The sequence below is a fragment of the Buteo buteo genome, chromosome 26 (genome assembly GCF_964188355.1).
Source record: "Buteo buteo chromosome 26, bButBut1.hap1.1, whole genome shotgun sequence".
In the NCBI taxonomy this organism is placed as follows: domain Eukaryota; kingdom Metazoa; phylum Chordata; class Aves; order Accipitriformes; family Accipitridae; genus Buteo; species Buteo buteo.
In genome coordinates this window covers 13,648,842-13,671,922 of record NC_134196.1, presented here as the reverse complement: position 1 = coordinate 13,671,922, position 23,081 = coordinate 13,648,842, and the positions used below count along the sequence as shown (strand labels likewise).

The window sequence follows — 23,081 nt, the reverse complement described above, 5'->3', positions numbered from 1 at the left end:
TAGCAAGGTGTGCTCAAATAAGTGAAATTAAATCATGTATTCAGGATTAAGCCTGTATTCTCTTTTTGCATTCATATTTGCTCCCTCATTTTCTTCATCCCCTCAAAATGTTTCTCCTGTTTGTATTCATAGTCCCTTTGGCAGCCTTTCCTCAGCTTCTAGGCCCTTGCTTAGTGACTCTCAGACAAATTTTTCATTTCTTTGACTTGTTTCTCAGTTTCTCTGTCTGTTTTTCTCATCTACTTCAACTGTGTCTCTCAAGCCTTCTGGCAATACTTTTCAGCTTTTCCCACTGCGTTTCTTGGTACTCTGAGGCAGGATCTCTCAGTTCCACCAGCACTGAATCTTTGTTTCTTCAGAAGTAATCCAGTCTTTTTTTAGCTCAAGCTAGTGCTTTTCTGGTGTTCCAAGCTACCTTCTTAGCTCTTTGGTCATCACCCTGAAATTTGCAAAACGCAAAATATCTGGAGAAGAAGTAGGAATAGCCTCTTTGTCTGCAATTGTTATGGTTGTTGAGTACAGAAAAAAATGATTTCGTTTGGACATGACAAGAGTTCCGTGTTTACTCCAGAGTAGCATTCTGAGTAAAACGTGCACACTAATGGAAAGGTATTCTACAGCAAATATATTAGTAAAAATGTACAAAATGCTGTTATTTAAAATGTAATTTAAATCAGATTTTTCAAAGTTTAAATCAAATTTTAAGCATAAAATATTCTCTTTAGAACTCAGGTTGTAAATTGTAGCAGATTTTTGGGGGCCTGACTGATCTGTGTTCTTTAGTGCTAATTTAAATTTGAGGTAATATTCAAACAGTTTACTGTTCAGCTGAAATCTTAAAGAATGACAGGCTATTACATTTGGAAAGGTAATTTGCTAGACCCCAGACAAAAAGAATGTTGAAGTATTGTATCAGTTTTGGGTAGTTACAGTTTCTTGTGCTATTGGAAGAATAAAGTTTTATTTATGTTGGTTGATTCTGTTTAGTTCAGTTCCATGACTTGTTCAACATGGTGTTGAAAAACCAGAAAAGCTGACTCTCTTATTTCAATTTATGTTGAAGAACTAAATTTGAGGGGGTGAGATTTGTTAGTTCAGAAGTCAAAAAGGGCATACTGACTGAAGAAATCGGTTTAATTCGTACCCTATAGGTAGTAGCAATGGGCGATACATCAGCAGAATGGTTGTAGTGCAACTCCAAATGTAGCTAATTCTACATGAGAGATTATTAGATGTTGATGCTGCTATTTGTTGTAATAGTCTTGTACCTGGGTCTTGACCTCCCTCCAAGCCCATTTCTTTGTCAAGAGCTGACCGATACTGTCTTCATGTGCCTGGAGTCAGCTCTCAAATGGGAAGGCTGGGCTGGGGGACTGCTAGAAGAGAGGGGTATGAGAGGAGGACCATGCTCACAGACTACAGTGACAGCTTGCACTGAAGTCTCTAGTATGGGGTGGAGGTCCTGTGGGTCAGGTCTCAGCCCTAGGAAAATGAGGTTGGTAAAGAGTATAGAGAAAAGTGAAGAAGAGAGTCCCTGGCTCTATCCGTAGCCATCATCTGGGAGGCACATAGCCTCCAGCATTCATTCACCAAAAAATGCCTTGGAAGCAGCATCCTGCCTGCAGGTTTAAATGTGGAAGTGTGTGTTGTGTGCGTCGCATAAAATTTGGGATGGCCTGTCTGCACAGATGTGTCTAGAACTTACTGTTCTGACCAGAACATGGACTTAGACTGAGTCCTACCTGTAATAATTTTTGTCTGGGAAGCAGAACCACTTACAGCTAAAATTCCCACTGTCTGTTTTTTCTTCTTTGGCTAAAACGTAGTAATAACATAACAGGGACATTCAGATGACATAAATTCACCAGTCATTTAACCGATTTTTAAACCATACTCACAAACCAAACTTGGGAAAAGTGTCCAAGTAATCTCTGATCTGCTCAAATTCATGAGTTTACCATAAAATACTTGTATTTTGCCTGTGCGGAGATGGTTAATTCATTGTGGTGTCTCAGGAGTGATTGCTTAGTTTTTTTTGTTTCCCTAATTACATTCCTTATTTCTTCATTCTTTTAGGGAACTGTAGAAAGTGTGCCTCTACCCTCAGTAAATACTTGTCTGGAGTGACAGCAATATGCTGCCTTGGCTATTCTATCCTAAAAGCATTGATTACTTTCTGAAAGGCTTCAGTTCTCTGGCAGTCATAGGCCATATTTTCTCTGATAACAACCTTTTTCTTGTTGGTATAGACAGTATCTAGCTCTCGGTTTTGTTCCCTGCCTATCTGGCAGTTAATCCAAAGCACTTGTCTGATTTGCTGAAACTACAAAGATTTGAACTAGGATTCATACATTTGTAACACACAAAAAATTCTCAGTTGTATCTTTTGGAAAAAAGGGGAGATTTTCTCCCCTTTTTTTTAACAAACCCCAAGATCTTCTTGAATTCTCTACTTCAATATTGACTTCCAGATTTTTGTTCAGTGCCCGTGACAGAGCTCTCTAGTTTTAACCATATGGACCCTCACGGTATGCACCCACGCATGCTGAGGGAGCTGGCTGATGTGATCGTGAGGCCACTTTTGATTATCTTTGAAAGCCTATGGTGATTGGGAGAGGTACCTGAGGACTAGAGGAAAGCAAATATCACCCCCATCTTCAAGAAGGGCAAGAAAGAGGACCCAGGGAACTACAGGCTAGTGAGCCTCACCTCAATCTCCTGGAAGGTGATGGAACAACTAATCTTGGAAACCATTTCCACACACGTGAAAGACAAGAAGGTGACTGGGAGCGGTCAACATGGATTCACCAAGGGCAAGTCACGCTTGACCAATCTGATAACCTTCTGTGATGAAATTACTGGCTTGGTAGACGAGGGGAGAGCAGTGGATATTGTCTGCCTGGACTTCAGTGAGGCCTTTGACACTGTCTCCCATAGGATCCTCATAGAGAAGCTGATGAAGTATGTGCTAGGTGAGCAGACAGTAAGGTGGATTGAAAACTGGCCGAATAGCTGGGCCCACATGGTGATGATTCGTGGTATGAAGTCTAGTTGGAGGCCAGTCACTAGCAGTGTACCCAAGGGGTCAATGCTGGCTCCAGTCCTGTTCAACATCTTCATTAACGATGCGGATGGTGGGGCAGCGTGTACCCTCAGCAGGTTTGCAGATGACACAAAACTGGGAGGAGTGACTGATACACTGGAGGGTTGTGCTGCCATCCAAAGGGACCTCAACAGGCTGGAGAAATGGGCTGACAAGAACCTCATAAAGTCCAAAGTCCTGCGCCTAGGAAGAAACAACCCCATGCACCAGTATGTGCTGGGGGCCAGCCAGCCAGAAAGCAGCTTTTCAGAAAGGAGCTTGTGGACATGAAGTTGACCATGAGGCAGCACTGTGCCCTCACAGCAAAGAAGGTGAATGGTGCCCTGGGCTGCATTAGGAAGGTTGCTGGCAGGTCAAGGGAGGTGATCCTTCCCTTCTGCTTAGCACTGGTGAGGCTGTACCTGGAGCACTGGGTCCAGTTCTGGGCTCTACAGTACAAGAGACACGTGGACGTACTGCAGAAAGTCCAGTGAAGGGCCACAAGGATGATTAAGGGACTGGAGCATCCCTCCTAGGAGGAGAGGCTGGGAGAGCTGGGACTGTTCAGCTTGGAGAAGAGAAGGCTCAGGGGGCATCTCATCAATGTGTATTAAATACCTGAAGGAAAGCGCAAAGAAGATGGAGCCAGGCTCTTCTCAGTGGTGCCCAGTGATGGGACAAGAGGCAATGGGTGCAAACTGGAACACAGGACATTCTCTCTGAACATCAGGAAACACTTTTTTCAGTGAGGGTGGCCGAGCACTGGCACAGGCTGCCCAGAGATTGTGGAGTCTCAATCCTTGGAGATATTCAAAAGCCGTCTGGACACAGTCCTGGGGAAACAGCTCTTGGTGGCCCTGCTTGAGTAGAGGAGTTGGGCCAGATGACTTCCAGAGGTCCCTTTCAATCCTCAACCGTTCTGTGATTCTGTTAGAGCACTGCACTGATACCATGTTAAAGGTACTTGAAGAATTTAGTTTCATGTTTCCTGTCATACTGTTTCTGAATGGGCTGTGGGATTACAGAGACATCCTCTTTATCTAGCTCTTTCTGTTCTCGTTGCCTTTTCATGGACTTTTCCGATGTCTGTAAATGGGATTTCTCAGTAGTGTTTACAGTAGTTGCTGATTAAAAAACCTGCATTTGGCACAAGTTTGGTTGCCTAATCCATTATTCCAAGGAATCTCGGTATCTTTTCTATTGGCTAGACATGATGATAATGCTGTCATTGTGGTTTGTGCATCTTTGTGTGTTAACAGCTCTCTGTGCTTCCAGTACAGTACTTCCATTGTATAGCCTTTATGCCTTTTTTTGGTGTGTTTAGTTTTAGCTTGGCATTTTTTTAATCCAGTGTTGTCCAAAGCCTCTTGCCACTCTCTTCCTGGTTTTCCCTATATGAAGTGTTACTGTGTAAAACCTGATACCTGTCTGTGCCACCAAAAGAGGAATGCATAACCTTTTCAAATGGCATCTGCCAGAATTTTGCATTTTCATCTAACATAGAAATATTTGACATCGGTGGTCTCTCAAAATATCTCCCCTTGTAGGCAATTAAAAAAAGTTCCAATTTTACATGGGTTCTTCCTTGTGCAAAAGCAAGGCAAGGGAAGACGTACCTTCTGTATGTTGTCTTACTTCTTATATCCTGCAGTTGTCTTACTCTGCTCTCTGACTTCGAGAGCAGTGAGGCTGCAATGGGGCTCAGTTGCTGCAAGCCCACTGCTGTCCCAAAGTGATTCATTACTGGTGTGTTAGCATTACTGGTCTCAGTTAGCAGGCAGTAATGAGCTGCTTACATTTTATTCTATTTAGGTCTTTGTATAACGCAGGTAAAGATTGATATAGAATGTAAGCTCCAGGGGAGGTCACATTACACATTGAAAAATGCAAATAAATTACCAAAGGGAGGGGGAAATGTTTTTTATCCCCTCACTGAAGTCATTGAAGTAAGAAGCTGCTTACCAGCCAGTTTAGTATGGAAGATAATTTCTAGTCTAACAAACAGATATTTGCATATCTAAGGAAGTGAACAAGCACTATTAAGAAAAATGGACAGACTGTGTCCCAGAAATGGGGGAAACAAAATGAGTCAGGATGAAAGATTAAATCTGTTTAGATCCTAGGAACATTTCAAAAGTGAGATTGGTAAAAGCCTGTTGTGGTTTAACCAAGGGACATGCAGGAATATGAAGATATAAGAGGGAGTGGAGGAGCACACCTGAAAGTGTTCCATGAGAAGTTCAACTCTTGCAGATGAATTCTCAGACCAGAATTTTTGAGTACTTTTTCGATGATAGGGAAGACATGAAACATAAGGTGTGCACAAGGACTGGAGCCGTGATTGCCCGCTTGTCAGTGCCAGCTCAATATGAATGTGAGTATGGATCAGTGTAAATACGTTAAGCATAGATTTTGTCTATTTGGTGGTAAATTCTGTAAGCATTTGTTACAGCATTGTCTGTTTTGACAGTTATTGATAAAATTTGTTACCGATTTTTTACCTTAATTTGGCTTAAATGTGATTTAAGGGAACTAACAAGGAATATTTTATACAAAAGTGTAGCAATACCATACCCTAGGGCATTTCAGTGTCATGAAAGTACCCAGGAAATACTAATAGAAGTTGGTGTTGCTGTCATTATCCCCTTTGTCAATATAGTCACTCCATCGGTGGAGGGAAGAGATGTAATCCATCACCTTTCCAATATTTCTTCCCCCACACTGAAGAGGACTGTCGCTTGTTCAGGCTGTCACTGTGTGTGCAGCTCCGCAGGTTCTCTGAGCTCTGCATGATTTTCTGTCTCGGGTTTCTTTTCTGGTGGGATATTGGATTATCAATCTTACTCACCGTGTCAGAGATCTGTCTGATCTCTATAAACTTTGTTCTGGACTGGATGACTCCTGTTGTATGTCAGGCTCTGCTTTTTCCTTCTTTCTGAGTCTCTTGGTAGTCTCTCGTTGAAGTACTTGTCCCAGGTTTGTCACAACCTCTTCTGTTCTCAGCTCTTGTTAGCTCCTTGCCAAACTTCAGTAGTACAGTTCAGTTTGTATCAGTCACCAGCCTCTCTTTGGTGCGTCGCTTTTCTTTTGTAACTTCAGATTAAAAACATTTCTTTGTAGAGTTTTATTTTTACATGGTTTGCAGTATTCTTCAGTTTTGTAACATGTTTTCATGTTTGGGTTCTACTCTCTGAGTTAATTGAAACTATTCAACACTTGAAGTATATCTGAAACCACAACTGTCAGAAATAAGGCTACTTTCTCATTATTGCCTTTTTCTTCACTAGTAGCTATTGCTTCCAGGTGCAGAATGAAACACCATTTCCATCTCTTCCCATTGGTTTCCATGCTTGGAGAGATTTACAGCTCTGGTGGAGGTTTCAGCTACTCTACTTTTCCATCCTGCTTATTTCTTTTAATGCCTTTTTTTTTCCCCACTGCTGATAACCATGTGGGGTTCAGGAATAACTCTGGGCCCGAGATGCTTAAAGAAGACCCTCTTTATTCAGAGATGTATGACAGCCTCCTTCTGCCTGCCTGGACGTGGGCTGAGCGGAGCCCATTGCTCAGCCTTCCTGCACCAGGAAAGTGAAGCTTCTTAGAGGTTCGGGTCCTGGCGCTGCATTTTACTGTGGGAAATCCGGAGTAACTGTAGAGAAGGATGATTTTTTTTCTGGCGCGATCTTGCACGCCTGCTTTTTAACTGTGATTTTTCACGTGTCGTGGGTAACTGCACAGCACGTTGCCGGCAGCCTGTGTCCATGCTCTCCCAGAACAGAATGAAGGAGTAAAGTCACTTAGTTAAATCTCTCCAGGATGTCTTAATGCACCAAGAAGTTCAGTTTTGACTTTCACAGTTTGGACCCCCTGGTCCATTGGGGTGTTCCTGTGAGACTGTTGTAAGGGTGAATATGGATTCTGTGACCAGACTTGGTTTAAGTGGTTACATCCTCGGGCACGAGTGGGGAGGAGAGAGTGTGGACTTGCATGAGAACACAATGAGTCCTCTGTTATTCGTGTTTCCCTAGAATTCAGGATGTTGTTTTTTTTTTGTCATATGTCACAGAAAGTTATTGATTCTTGGTGTATTAAATAAACTGATGAATAGATTACTACTTTTACTATTAAGATAGTAAAAAATTTATCCTGATTTAATATTATCTAAAGATTTTGCGTAAGAATGTAAAATAAACTTTATTTTAGGGCTTAGGATAAATAGCAAGACCTAAAAACAATATCTCAGGAGCTATCCAGGACAGTCCATTTGTGTTTCTTCATCTTCCTCTGGAGGAGAGGAGAAGATAAATAGATACAGTCCCCACAAAAACATTGCCTTCCTATGTAGTGCATATGATTAGCTATATTGTAATTTTATATCTAGGTGTAATATTGTGATAAATATTTTTAAGATACTGGTAATGTGAAATACCTGCCTGTCTTCCCAAAATTCCTATTTGTACTTTCATTGCTAAACTGTGCCTATTACCTGTGAATATGATCTCACTTTAAAGAAAATATAAAAGAGGTAAATCTGGGTATATAGAGTGTTGTACTAATGGAAACATTCATGTCTTTATTATTGTGATGCAAATCAGTTTTGTGTATGCCAAATGAAAAGATTTATTTTACCTCATTGTTATAATTCTTTAGTAGTATGGATTTCTGGAGTTTTCTGTGTACCTGCACCTCGATTTTGCAGCGAAGGGGAGGAATATGGCAGTGGCACTTGATCATTTTCTTTGTGGCAGTATTCATACTGGAAGTGCTCGGTAATCAGTGGTGTGTTGTTTTCAGCCGTAGAATCCTCATGCTCTATTAACTGTGGTGGTAGGAAAATGGCTGTTGGCAATTTTCCATCATGTCAATGCTCTCAGTATTTATGTTAGAAACAGTATTTATGAAGGCAACAAAAGTCTTTCTTGTTTTTTTCCTCCCTCCAGATCTTTTGGTGTTGAGAGTTGGAATGTATTTTCTCTGTTCATCTGTTGTGTATATACTGTAAGGGATGCACATGCAGTACTAGCCCTCTAGCTTGGACTAACGAAACCTGAGCTGATTTCAGTTTGTGTCTTGGTTTGTTCCATGTAACTCTTTTTCTAATGTACGTCTAAGCAGAGTTTAGAATACGAACATTAGACTGAAGGCTGGGAAAAAAGGTTTATATTTATAAAGAAACTTTGTGAAAGATTTTTTTTTTCCTTGTTTGTTACCATGCAGCAATTCATAATGATCTGTCCAGGTATTATTTAAAAGAAAGGCATTATTCATGTAGAGATCGATACAACCAGGATGATACATAATTCAGCCTCAATGGGTGATAGCATTCATTTTTCATTTTAACATTGAATCATTTGATATACTTTGAAATAACAAAGCAATGATCTATAGATTGAGGTTATGAAAATTGAAAGCAATTTAATAATATGCATGTCAAATAAAATCAACGGGTTTCTATTTTATTTTCTTAAACTGTAAACTAGCCATTACCCAGTGTCAAGGCTCAGTTGCTTGAAAAAATAGCAAAGTTTTTCTTTCTATATTACTGCTTATTCTTCCCCCCCTTACCCTCCCCAGCTTTCTCTCCCACGGTTTTTTTTCTCTCTCAGATCCTTTAGTATTCACATTGCATTAAACATCAGCTATTCATATCAAACACTCTGGAAATCCATCCATTGTTTATGTCAGTTAATGTTAAGTAATACTTTGTACAGCAGTAAGAAGCAATAAAAACCCCAGCAATAAACTGCTGTGTGTCAGTGATTTCTCCTCAGGGTCTGCAACAAGCCATTTGATTTGACTGAAATAATGGCAAACAGTTTTAGACCTTTGCATTAACTCTGCAGGCTAACGTCCGTGTGGGTTGGTAAGTGTCATGCTTACAGAAGGATAGTGGTGGTGTAGTCCCAGAGATAAAAACTGATGGGTGCCAGAATAAGCATTTGGGTAAACAGAAAAGTGAGTCGAAGATTTCCCGTGGGGCTGTCATCCAGGTCGTTTGTGACTTCGGTGTGTTTGAATACTTTGCGTATAGTGAGAGAAGATAGAAGAATACTCTTAAGTTGTAGTTTAAATAAAAGTAATAGTTAAAAGACAGCAAATTTAGGGAACCTAGGTCTTAAGTGCCAAAAGTGAGATACTGAAATGGTTTAGTTTTCAGGAAACACGCATTAGTATTTTCTGAAAATCTGGCGTCTGAAAGTGTTGCAAGGTGAATGCTCAGATCCATTAGTTGTGTTTTGTTCTGCTGTTGCAGTCAGGTGGAGACCTTCCTGTTGGCTTCAGAGAGCTTTCACCACGCCCTGGGATGTTCGGGGTTTTTTTTGTTTTTTTTCCTCGCCAAATGTCTTTTTAAGGAGATGAAAGTATATACAAGGAAAACTTGGTTTTCCAGCACAAACTTCTCTGTCATATACTAAGCAAACAGTGCAGAAAAGAAAGTTTTTCAGTAGTCAATTTAGATATTTCTTATAAGTACTGTTACCAGTAGTTCTTTATCAGTAGAAAAATTGGGTATTTCTTACAATAGCTACTGTTTGACTTAATGGTTTTTAACCAGAGCTGTCACTTTTTGGAGTTGGCTTGTTCCTTAAAATCTGCATAAATCATTAAATGGTATTCTATTACAGAAAAGCATCTTCTACTTATTCTTTATAGAAGAAATGGCTTTGATTAAGGAATCTGAGTGGCAGAAATATAAACCCTTTTAGTAAATAGTTGGTTTTTTTTTTTTGTACAACAACAGTAACTTAGGAAATCGCACAAGACCTTTAGAGAGATTTAATAAAGCTATTGATTGCATTATGCAGCATTAGGAAAGCACAAAACCATACTTTGGGTTTTCATTTGTCAAGACTGGAATAAACTGATATTAGTCCGTGCTTTCTCTTAATTTGTTGAAATTGTCAAAACCCTGAAATACCTGGTAGCAAGATATCTGCACCTGAAATCTTGAAGAAAGCCTCTCTGAAGAAATGAATGAAAATAATGTTGGGAGAGGCACGTAGGTAAATTCAGATTATTTTTATAGTGTCATTTATGTAATAAAAATAGGGATTATAAGGGAAAAAACATGGAGTTCATGGACTGAACAGTTTATCTCTGTGTGTCTCCTGGTTTTATTAAGGAAAACATATGTGTAAAGATGCTTGACAGAGAATTCTTGTTTCTCACTGTATGTTCTCATTTACAAGTTGCAGTGTTTCAGGGCCCTCAAATTTATTTGGAAGACTTATGTATGATAACAGAAAATTTGCAGAAATTGTTCACACAGTTAGTTGTTCTCCCCCCCCCCCCCCCCCAGTCGGTGCTTTTTATCTTGCCTTGAGTATTAGAAATTTAATACTGTCATATGTTCTGCAGGATCTAGCTCTCAGTTACATTTCAACCAGCAGCTAAACCAAATAAAATTGCAGTACATGATATTAGTAAGTGTGTTCATGCGTGTGGATGTCTGTCTGTCTGTGTTTATACGCACACTCATATTCATACGTATAGTAAGGATGCGTGTCTGTTATGCCAGTATCTGCATCAGACTTCAAACCGAGGTGGTTAAACATAGTGAAATCACAGTGGTGGGCAAGGTGCTTTGATGTTTGTAAAAGAGGAGGATGATAAAGGAGGGGGGAAGGACCCCCAAATTTAGGGTACTCTGCATGAGAGAGTTGGATCTTGTTTGGCATTTAATCCTGTTCAGTTCTAACCCTGCTCTCATTTAAAGCAAGAGTGATGTTCCCAGTTGTGTGGTGTGGGGAATTTAATGGTTTATAAGGGTGCCTAGAAAATACTATAACTGAGTGGGGGAAAAGGAAAAACAGTATCATTTGTTCAAATTGTACAGATTGTAAGTTCATAGATAAAGCTGAAAAAACATTGAATGTTGATTCACTCTGTGACCAACTTAGGTGTTAAATTGTTAATTTCTATTTTGCACTATGATGATACTTGCTAATAATGTCAGACAATTATATTTTGATGTAAGCTCACACAGTTATGATGCCTTAATTAAACGTTTGGAAATAAAAGCAGCTGTTGAGCTATGTATGATTTGTGTAACTTGAAATGTTTTTCATGAGATTCACGCAGAAATAGATTTAAAAAATGTCCAAATGGTATCCTTGTATTCGAGTAATTGTGCCAGTATAGTATGTTAGTGTGAAGTTCCAACACGTTTTTGTCCTGATGGCTTTGCTGGTGATTTTATTTTAGCTGTATAGTTTTTACTTCTTGGTCATGAATTTAGTCTCTGTGAAGGCCAAGAGGTGGAAACCCTCTATTATTCCAGCAGTACACAGGACTCTCTGCACTGCTGTATCAGGAAATCTCAAGTAACAGTTTTATGATGTATGAGGATATTATTCTCTGCAAGCAATAACACGCATTTCTATTTCCCCAGCAATATCCACATAATCAAACATTCACAAGTGCTTTACAAAGAATTTAATTAAACAGTGTGCACAGTAACTGGATGCAGCATGCTCACAAGCTGTTATATATTCAGTAGTTCACATTTTGCAGTTAGTGCAGAACACTTTTGAGCAGTAGTATGTGTGAATGATATTTCTATCAAAACGTGCATCATCACCCCTCCTTTTGTACCTTGCCCCTTAAAAATTACACTAAAACCTCAACAGATGTCACCTCCAGGAGTACAGGATACCTTCCTCAGTGCTCTAATGGTGTGATAAACAGAGGGAAACACAAATTCTCATGTTGAGACTTGAACATCAAATGTTATTCCTCTGAATTCAAATGTTTATGACTCCTCAGAGAAGGATATAGATTATTGTGTCTTTTACCACAAAACTAGGCCTGTTTGGAATTTTATTTAAAGGTAATAGAAATTTGTGGAGCAATCAAGACCGACCACTGAAGAATTTAATTTCTAAATTAACACTGAGACTTGGACATTCAGAGTTTAGACATGGACAATGAGAAGCAAAAGATTTCTCATTTTGTGATAATAAGTATGTTCAGAGTCCATTCTTCAGTCTGGGGATTACAAAAGTCTCTTCTTTGGCATTAAAGCGCGGTGTGTCCGACCCTGCACTTGGAAAAGGTAGGAGTGTGTTTGTACGTTGTGGTACACTTCTTAATTCATTCAGCATTATTGGTATGCTCACGTCACCTGCAAGGATTAGCATTCTGGAAACCAGCAGGGTTATCTGTTACGTTTTGGTTTGTCTGTTCAGCAAAGCCCTTTAAGCGTTAGCCGATGCAGAGAGGAGTTTCCAGGCTTGCAGAGCAATGGGGCTGTGTTGGATAAAAGTGATTTAGAGTATCCCTCTGCGGTTGTCTACCTGCAAGGCAGTTAGCCGTCCATCAGATTGGAAGGTTTTATTGGTATGTCAGTGCTATAAAGTATCGGTCTAAACCAGCAGACCAATACCGATGACACAATAGTGACAGGCAGTCTATAATTAGCCTGCAAAGGTGTTTAGTATGAGATCTCACCCTAGTTTCCCAGTTCCACAGAGTTATTCCAGTTTACTACTGGTTGACACTGACAAAATCTGTCCATTATGACTGGCAGGAAAGACCAAAAACTACAAGTGAACGCGAAGGAGAGAAAGGAAACAAAAGGATCGGTTAAAAGTAGGGAAATGGTTTTACTTTTGTGCTAGTTCTATTTTGGTGTCGCTTTGCTTATTTGAGGGGATTGCTGAAAACTTAATGGCTGTAAATAAGAACAGAGACTCTCTGTATTCTTCTTCTGAAGATGCCTTTTGGAAGAAAGTTTAATTGCTGTAGGAGAAGTTAACAGCTTTCTTTACAGAGTTGAGAATGGGAGAGTTCCCTGTTTAATGTTAATGAAGATTTGCCATTAACTTCAGTGATTTCCCCCAGTAGCCTTTGTGTCCTTTCTTTTCATTCTTATCCCTTCTTTGTATAGCAGACAGGAGTTTTCAATTTTGTATGTAATTTATAACAAATTGCAGTTATTCTAAAAAAACAGTACAGTTCGAGCTTCAACTGAAAAAGAAAAGGAAAGCATGTAATTTTGAATTTAGTTGCATGTCTAATCTTGAACACCGTGTTTTGGATTTTTGCTGTATTTTCTTTAATTAGGCTCTTGTTCTAGCATCTGCCTTTATATAAAATATTTATTCTTTACCATTTGTAGTACGTCTCTGTTTGCAATTTGGATATTTTCAGTTTGCTTGTATTTGGAAGTAGCTGCTAGACTCTCTCTGTGCTTCCACTAGAAGGCTGGTATTTTTATGCTTTTTGCAGCGGGCCCTTTTTGGGAGTGCTGGAATATATCCAAATTTTCCATTCCTGGTATTTCAGTGGCAACTTCCTGTGAATCCTGAAGTAGAGCTCCTGCTGTCAGGTTGTTCTTCAAGCCAATTCCACCACACGTATCAGCAAGCCAAAACAGACAAACTTAGGAGATGCTTCAGTGCTGTGATATAATTGAGAGTATTATTTAGAAGAAGCAGGTCAAAATTTTTCTTCTTCAGGTTAGGAAGTCAGCCCAGAGACCTTTCGTCCCACCCAGTGAAGTACCACCTAGATATACTTGTGTTCACTGCGAATGAACTAGCTTTAGAACCAGAAGTAAGACAGCCAAATGAGAGGAGTGTAGCAGCCAGGCTAATTAATTAAGAAGCCAGGCTAATTAGTTTGCCTGGAGGGAGCACCATGCTGATGTGACAATGTAGCTTCCAAAATTCTGGCTCATTTGTACGCAGGTTGCACTGGGCTTCTTGTAGACATACAAGTTGTTTCTGGGCTCTTTCAGATGTTTTTGCCATGAAGCAGCATTATGTATTGGTTTAATCCCTATGTCAATTTAATGTAATTTTGGATTTAGTTCCAAACTGATAGTCAATGTTAGTTCCTTCTCAGTCTTCTGCAGTAAGATTTTTCTAACACATGGATAGATGTTGTGATAGTGTCTTGTTCAATCTCATGCCACTGGGAGAAATTCCCCACCACTTTTTTTTTACCTGATGAAGGACCTTCCTGTCTTCTTCCTAATATTTTCTCACTGAATACAGAACTGAAATAATACTCCTGAAGTTTTGTATGGCACCGTTGTTGCAGCCTGTGGGGCTGAGAGTTTGCTGTCAGCAGTCCTGTCCTCAGAGGATGAATGCTAGCAATAGCGTACACTCAAAGATGCCTTGTTTGTAAGAACTGGTGATTCTGAACAGTTTACCATCTTTCTGGTTGTTAGGAAACAGTATTCCTTCAGTGCTCCCCTTATCGTCAGTCCTTACATGCGGTTTGATGTGTAAGAAGTTCATAAAGGAGTCACTTTAATGAAAAGATAAAAAATACATACCAATTACTACATTGATAGGGTATTGTGAACGTGAGAAGCAGTATCAAACCCAGAAGTAAATCAACAAGGTATTGTAAATAAGCTGGATTCTGTATAGAAAACTTCAATTAGAAATACTGTGTTACAGCAATAACATGGTAATTATGTGTGAACAGATAGTGGCATAAGATAATATTTTATTAATGTTTCCTAAACAGCATTACTAGAGAGCTGAAACTCAGTTTTGTTTTTTACATGTGTGTTATTTAAAATGCTTTTAGTGATCATTTATGGCCTTACTTACAATAGCTCTACAGCATAGTAGCTCCCGCAAGGTGTTAACGTATATTCTTTCTATTTCTAGATCTGTTAGCTGTGCCTAAGCACCCATATGCTGCTATGGAGAACTGGGGACTGAGTGTTTTTGTGGAGCAAAGGATACTGCTAGATCCAAGCATTTCTTCTATATCATACCTACTGGATGTCACCATGGTCATTGTACATGAGCTATGTCATCAGGTATTAAAGGTGTTCAGATATTTGAAATTAATGTCAGAAACCATGCATTCCTTTTCAAAACTGAAAATGAATTTGTGTTGTTCACATAGACAGTTGCAACTTTTATTGTAACTGGAGTCCAAATAATGTGGAGATCTGTAAGACACATCACTACAATGTAGAAACTGGGAAGACTCAAAATGGGGATAGAAGAGAAAATTAGTAGCAATGAACAACTTCCCTGTCTTCTGTATGATTATATTCTCTATGTTTGTGTGTGAGCGTGCTGTTGGTGTGTAGACTAAACTTGTTGATAACTGTAGAAAACGATTTATTGCAGAACTATAACAGATTCATGCTGAGTTTCATGTTCATGTCAAAAAATGTTTAGGCTGAAATCAATTTGGTAGTCATCTTCTTCCCTCACTGTCCTGGGTTTGGCTGGGATAGAGTTAATTTTCTTCCTAGTGGGTGGTATAGTGTGTTTTGGATTTAGTGTGAGACTAATGTTGATAACACACTGATGTTGTAGTTGTTGCCAAGTAGCGCTTATCCTAAGTTCGGGATTTTTCGGTTTTCCATGCTCTGCCAGCGAGCAGGGGCACAAGAAGCTGGGAGGGAGCACGGCCAGGAGAGCTGAGCCCAACTGGCCAAAGGGATAGTCCATACCATAGGACGTCGTGCCCAGTATATAAACTGGGGGAGTTGGCCAGGAGGGGCTGATCGCTGCTCGGGCATCGGTCAGTGGGTGGTGAACAATTGCATTGTGCATCACTTGTCTTGGGTCTAATTTCTCTCTTTTTGTTATATTCCTTTTCATTACAATCATTGTTATTTTCTTATTATTCTTATCATCATCATCATCATCATCTTATTCTATTTTAGTTATTAAACTGTTCTTAACCCATGAGTTTTACTTTTTTTCCCCACTTCTCCTCCCCATGCCACTGGGAGGGGGAGGAGAGAGCGAGCAGTTGCATGGGGCTTAGTTGCTGACTGGGGTTAAACCACGACAGTCACATATACACATACTTCCATTTTCTTTTTTTTTTTTTTTTTTTTTTTTAATTTGGTGTTGACCCTCTGTTCACTAATGGTGGATAATTGAGTCTTTATGTGTACAGAAACTTTTGTATCAATAAGAAAACTTCGTAATAAACCCATATTACAATTTATTTTACATTTCTTCCATCTTCTTATCTCAAACTAAACACATTATGAGTGTTTAGTAATATTGAGTTGAATGCAAATGTTACTGAAGAAATTTGCTACAGGGGCAGGAAACCCTTTCTTGCACTCATAAGAGGCATAATCATAGCCTTCAGGTTAAAATGAATGAAATCCTACTGTGTAATCAGCATGGCTTACATCTGTGACTTTACACAGTATTCTTTAAAAGGCAATGCAATTTCTTAACACTTTCTGCAAATAAAAAGTACCATATAAAAGGGAGCCTTTGTAATGGAGTTCTGGTAGATGAACTTGGAAATAATAATGTTTGGTTCATATTCATGTTTCACATTAAATCTGTCGATTAATATGAAGTCCTCAACTACAACACGAAATTTTTATTGAAAGTTATTGCTGGTTTGTTCTCAATATGATCATCTGATTTTGTTATATGCTCTTTATTGTGCAGTACAATAGAGTAGCACACTGTTCAGCTAGAAAAATTACAGTGCCTTAGGAATCAGGTGTGGAAAACACATATTAGGTCATCAAATCCCGGCTCCTGTTAGTATTAGATTCTTGTGTGTGGTGCGTTTTGTAGTGCCGGGTTCAGTGCTCCTGATTACAGGGTTATGCCGCTTCCCTTAGAGCCTTTTGATTAAATCTGATGGTCAATAACTTTTTCCTAGTGTTCAGCTTAAGTCTCCCTTTTTCTGAAGTCATTCCATTACTTCCAGTTATTCTTTGCACCTCTTTAATAATTTCCTCTGCTTCCAAAGCAATTTATTCTTCAGATGTGGGCAATTATCACATCTGTAACTTGCCAGGTTTGTTTATTTGATTCTCATTGAAACCGAAGCCTTTTTACATTGTTCTGGGAATATCAGAGGATCATGAAGTGGGTGAAATCTATATTTGAATTTATTTTAGGGTAGCAGTGGGGCCATAGAGTGCTTTTAAGTGACCTAAAAATTGCAAATGAGAAGGTTTACCTGGTGTCCGTGTTGATATTGCTTCCAGTGCCACTCTCTTAATTAAAAGTATCTTCCTCCAGTCATGTTTCTGCTGTTTCTGTTTTAGTACCATGCCAGTCAGGTCCTTGCTCAGCTGCTTCACTGGATAACTAGCCAAGATAGAAAATAAGGAGGTGGAAGAAATATTATTTCTACTTTTTAGATGCAGAATTGAGTCACAGAGAATACGGATTGTTCATCTGCAAATAAAGTTTAAAGGGACAAACCCTCCAAAAATACAAGCCACAAAACACTGTCTAGGACCTCCATCCTCCAGTATTGTCTTTATTTAGCCATTTTTTTCTACTTTTATCTTACCATACTCAGAAGCCCCTCAAGGAAACTTTAGCTGTGGATAGCATAGAGCAGGAACTGTAAACAATACTAGCTTAGCTGAAAAGGTAATGAACTGAGACCAGGGTGGGTCCAGGATCTCTTGCCTCTGCTATTTAATTGTTAATTATTCACTGCATTTTTCATCCTCTTTTGCTGTGCATCATCTCTTCTGTGAACTTGGAGTGGCACATGAGTACTTCTCCCCTTCAGTCATTTTTACACATAGAATAACAGAGATTAACCAAAATCACTTCTGGTGCAGCCAAAAGTAGGATCCACATCTCCAGTTTTACTTTTTATTTATTGATTTTCTTTTTAAATTTCAGGTAAGAGGAAAGGGGACTATCCTAAAATATGTTTTCCTAAAGTACATATTTTTCTTGTTTTTGAAGAATTGTATCATTGTCCTGTTTCCCCAGATTTTAATCCTTTGACTTCAAGATTTACAGAACATATTTGAGCATGTAGCAAACTAACCTGTATGAGACCTTTGTTACTTATAGTAACATAGCAATTGCTTTGCTAATGTTGTTCCCAAGATTAGAGAAATCAGACAAATATTAAGAATTGGGATTGTTACCTTTAGATATGACTGTTTAAAATTGGAATTCCCAAACCTGCTGAGTATTAATGCTTGAGCACAGTGTTTAGGACAGATGGAAAATGAGAGACAGGATTGCAGAAGGACAAAGAAATTCCGTGGTTGTTAAAATACAGGTAAAAAGTGTGTAAGAAAGAATTTTACACCCAGTTTCTTCACAGGTGACTTTGTAATGCTTGACCAGGTATTTACTTTAGGTACATGTTTTAAGAGGGGCATATTAAAGTTACACAGGTAGTTTTAGTTTAGTCTTTTTGTAGGTTGCTAGTGCTTGATATTTCAGCTTGAGTGTTCTTTTAGAACATTTTATGTATTTAATTAAAAAAAGAAATAATTGGAAGAAGGAGTGTTTCGGCATCAAAGCTTCTCCTCCAAGCCCCAAAACACAAATGAGATATTGGTCACAACACACATATTTCTAGCAGCTTAAGTTGATAGCTTGAAATAACTACCATAATTTATTAAAATAATTCTATTAAGGTAGTAATCAGTTTTATTTGCGTATCACAGATCAATCCCACCTACAGCCTTTGAAGAAAGTGTCATTTGAATTTATGCACCATGATTTTTTGTGATAGTTTTCCCATATGAGCGCAAAACTTGGTGTGACAGATTGAGTTAAAAAGGCATGAAAGCAGAAGGAAAATTAAAAATTTCTCAATCAATTTTTTTTTAATAATCTGTAAAGAAAGCATATAGGAAAGAGTGTCCTTTCAGTGTGTCTGTAAAATAAGTGCCTTCTGCATGTCAGGCTGAACATAATACCTGAGGGAGATGAGAAATTTATGTAATCAATTTATTTGAATTCATTTTTCTGTTCCAAGATTGAGGCAAATAGTGTCTATAGTCAAATACACAAATAAATAAATAAACAATTACTTAAATAAATGAAGTGCTTTACTTAATGTTTTCTTTTCAGACATGTAACACCTAGGAAGATAATAACACCTTTCCGCTGGAAAATTTGGCTTCATTAATTGCAGTCTCTGGGACTGCTCTGTCTCTGACATTGATAACTGTCTCTGATACTATTCAAGACTAGTTAAGCAAATTCTCTACATTTTCATATTGGTATCACATGCTGTTTTAATGCCTGTAAAACACTTCTTCCTTTAGGTGGATAATTAAATGAATACTTTTAATTGCATCATTAATAAATAAACCCAGAAAACTCACAAAGGAGTATAAGAAATTATCTTTTGTGACATCATAAATTAATGTTATTCTTTTGAGTTACAAGAGGATGTATTATGAACTTTACAACCTTTATTTTTTAAAATCTCTCTCTGAATAGTCATAGCATACCATGACTGGTGCTTGTTTCGTAGTTGTTCAGCAGTCCTCTTGTAATTCAAGATATAAAATCTGTGCTATTTTGTTTAGTCTGTTTGTCATTAGAAATCATTTAATAGACCTATTCTAGTATAAATATAACTTTCACACTCCTCTGGTGGTATGCTACTCTAACATTTCAAATTGTGAAAAGTGCATTATCTATATGAAAGCATTTCCAGTGTTTCTTTGTCTTTTCAGTTAAATGTTCTTAAGATCAGGATTTATCTCTACTGGTCCTGTAGAGAGTTAATTTACTGATAGCCTTCAGCTAGATTATGATCACCGAGTTTAGTTTCACTTGGTGTGTGAATATGACTTTTGTCAACCTCATCTTTTCTCCCTAAATTTTTAAGTTGGTTGTCAGTGAGATTCGTTGTCATGTTTTACTTCATTTTTTCGTTCAAATCCTATTTACTGAACATTGTGTGGCAATCTGGTAATCGCAGTTTCTGTAGTCTGTTCTTTGGAGCCCCTGTGTGCACTTCACTACGGATCCTTGTTGCAGCATTGATCCTTCCTTGGCACTATTCTCCCTCCACAAAGACATGCACAGAACCGAGACCTTTCATTCACGTCCCAGACAAAGCCTCCAACCGTCATGAAAGCAAACCGCTTACTGGCCAACTCCGCTTTCATTCATTCCCCACTCTCATTTCGGTGTCAGCAGCAGCTCCTCTGCTCTGATGTGAGTCTCTCCCCCGGAATACTTACTCGCTGCTCACTTTTGGTGTATTTTCAGAGCTTATGACTCCATAAAAACTCAAAATTATCTCTGTTGGTTATGAATTAATCTCATTTCTAATCACCTTAAACAAAAAACTGGCAGAGAATTTTACTGAAAGAAAGTTTTGGTATTTGTTTGGCAAAAAAGATGGTACAGAGGGTATGAAACATGTTTTCATAATAGTTTATGTGTTTCTGCTCTTACCATGGGTGTTATGATGATCCAGGTTGCAGAGGGCCATTACAGTCATTTAAACAGGGTCATCCATCAGCAGAAGAATTGATGGTGCCTGATTTCCTTGGAATTTCTGTCCTCATTCCTCTTCCAATGATCATCCCAGGTCTGTCTAAAATCCCCCTGACACCCACGTGTCCTGTACCACGACAGCTTTGTGGCTGTTGACAGCTACTGAGCAGAGTATCTAATGTCCGCGTTCTTGCCTTGCCTTTGGTTTAGGTCCTTCTCTTTTCAGCTGCTGATCTTCATGTACTTTTTAGGAGTTTAATTAGCTTCGAGATTTCTATCCTTCTTTCTAAATTAGATTGAAGTCAGTGGGGAAATTCGAGAGTGACCTGGGGTGAACGAGAAAGGCAGTCAGCTCGGGTAGGGTTCCTTTGCATAAATACAGGTGGTCCGTGCCGGTGTAGATACCCTCTGCCTCCGGTTGCTGTTTGGGAAGGCTGCAGATCTCCTGTAAGTCCTGTATGAAATTTCCTAGGCCTGTGTGGGTATCTCGGATACCCTGGGATGCTTTTTAAGTAGCATCAACTACCTGTTTTTAGGCATTTGAGTCCTACCCACAGAAAGATGGCATGATTGTATAAAACTGCTTTCCTTAGGAAACCGGCCAATGAACGGCATATCAGTAGTGTTGTAAATCTTAGTGGGCAGGCATCGTGGAGAAAGAAATGCTAAAATTTGGGTCTGGGGTATGGAGGTTAAGTTCCCAGTTTTTCAAGTTTCGCACTATAAATAGTGATGTTTCCAGGTAATGTATCAGATTACTTGAGTTAGAAGCCTTTTCTGTCCACTGTGTATGTTAGTCCCTTAAACCTAGGGGAGCATCTCCTCTAGATAACTAAAATAGACACTGCGAATAGTCTCCTCAACACTTCTTTTCCCCAGCTTGTACTTTTCTAATGTTTTACTTCAGTAACTTGTGCATCCTGTAAAGGCTTAATTCATTAGTACATAAAAAAAACAGTTAATGAGTTTCAGTGGGTGGTATATACACCACTGCTTTTATTAAAACTTCTGAAGAATGTGTTCTGTATAAATGAGATGTATACAGACATGGTTTCCTGAAGGCTGTTTATTTGAACTTCCTTTGCAGTGGTTTGGTGACCTTGTGACTCCAGTTTGGTGGGAGGATGTGTGGCTGAAAGAAGGTTTTGCTCACTATTTTGAATTTGTCGGGACAGACTACCTCTACCCAGGGTGGAACATGGTAAGTCAGGTTTATTTTGTTAATTTGGAGACTCCACAGAAAAGTTGCTCTGCTGTTATACTCCTGCTTTTGTTATAGACAGGGACTGCTGAAAAATAGCAAATGATGCATGCAAGTATCAGATGTCCAATGAAGCAAAATCACTAGGTGTGAAATAATTTGACAGCATTCCAAAAGTGTACTCTGAAATTTATTACAAAAGAAATAAGGTCGTGTCTATCATAACTCAACATTAAAATAACTACTGTCTCTCTGCTCAGAAACATTTTGGATTAAAGAAGTTATGATTTAACATGGACCATTTTTGAAAATATTCAGAATATTGAATTTTATCCACAAACCTGAGATAAATAGGAAATAAATGTTTGGCTAAAACATACTGTAAAACTGACCATATTTTTTCTTACAGTATTCTGTTCTCTCTCTAAGTTTATTCTTTTTATCTTCCTGCTACTATTTGGCCACCTAGCACTACATACAAAGTTAACATGGGATAAATGAATTGACAGTCTGGGTTTCAGTATGTTTTCCAGCTGTACACAGTTGAACATGCTTTGTCAACTGGTGTGCAAACATGGAGCTCTCTGAGGGCAAAGTGGGAAGGGACGTTCTTTTGGAGTCCTGGTATATCATATCATACCTGCTCAGGTCCCACTTTATATCGACCGCTGCAATCTAGAAATACTGTCCTTCTAAGAAAAATAAGAGATACGAGACCTCAGGAGAAGGAAATTGTGTGTGAGACCATATTGAAAGTTGCTATATAGATTTTATCGTCCTTTGGAGAAATTTTTCTGTTTGCTATCCTTTTGTGTTTACATAGGTTTAATTATGTGGCAAAATATTTGTTATTAATAAAGGTTGCCTAATAGAGTTTTGTTGTAGCTTGAATGTTGTGTTTAAACACTTGCACACTAACTTCTGAAAATTTTTTTCCCATTTCTCAGGGATTTATTGAATATTCTTACCCCAGTAGCTTTTGTGTGGCATGAAATGTAGATGCTATAATTTTGAGTTAAAGCTAATTTTTTAAAATAGTTGTATTTAGGTATGCATCTTGTGAAGTTTGAATTATCTGTAGTATTTTAATTTTTTCTTTAGGGTGTCAATTGTGGTTTATAATTGCATTATGAAAAGGAAAATAAATCTTTATCTGAACTGACATCTGCCTTGCATAGGTAGGCTTGTTGGGTTTACGTAGCTTTGGTTTTATTAAAACTCATTCTCTTCATCTTTATGAAAAACACATCCTGAATTACAATGTAATCATTCTAATTATGAATGCAATGAAATCTGGCAGGCCTTTATGATTTCAGCATAGTAAAATGTCATAGATGACAACGTTTATACACTGAATTTTATCTTCAAATCATCAGTCATTTGTTCTTCACATAACCAGTTTAACAAATCGAGAATAACTTTGCTTTAGAAGTCATTTAGAATATAGAATATTTGCTTGAGATTTCTCTGTAATGAATATAATGTTCACTGTTATGCAAATGACATGCCCATCACGTGAAACCCTGGCATCTTAGCAGAATACAGGCAAAACAGTTGGGTTGAACAAGGTATGACCATTAAACTCAGAAATCAGACACATGCTGCATAA

The 23,081-nt window shown here is 38.5% G+C and overlaps 1 protein-coding gene across 1 annotated transcript in view; it reads left to right on the top strand.

Annotated features, from left to right (window-relative positions):
- Nucleotides 1-23,081, top strand: part of TRHDE (thyrotropin releasing hormone degrading enzyme) — a 221,826-nt gene that overhangs the window by 69,650 nt on the left and 129,095 nt on the right. Inside the window, exons 4-5 of the mRNA XM_075057976.1 lie at nt 14,713-14,867; nt 21,359-21,472. Of these exons, the coding sequence (XP_074914077.1) occupies nt 14,713-14,867; nt 21,359-21,472 (269 nt within the window). The remainder of the gene's footprint in view (nt 1-14,712; nt 14,868-21,358; nt 21,473-23,081) is intronic.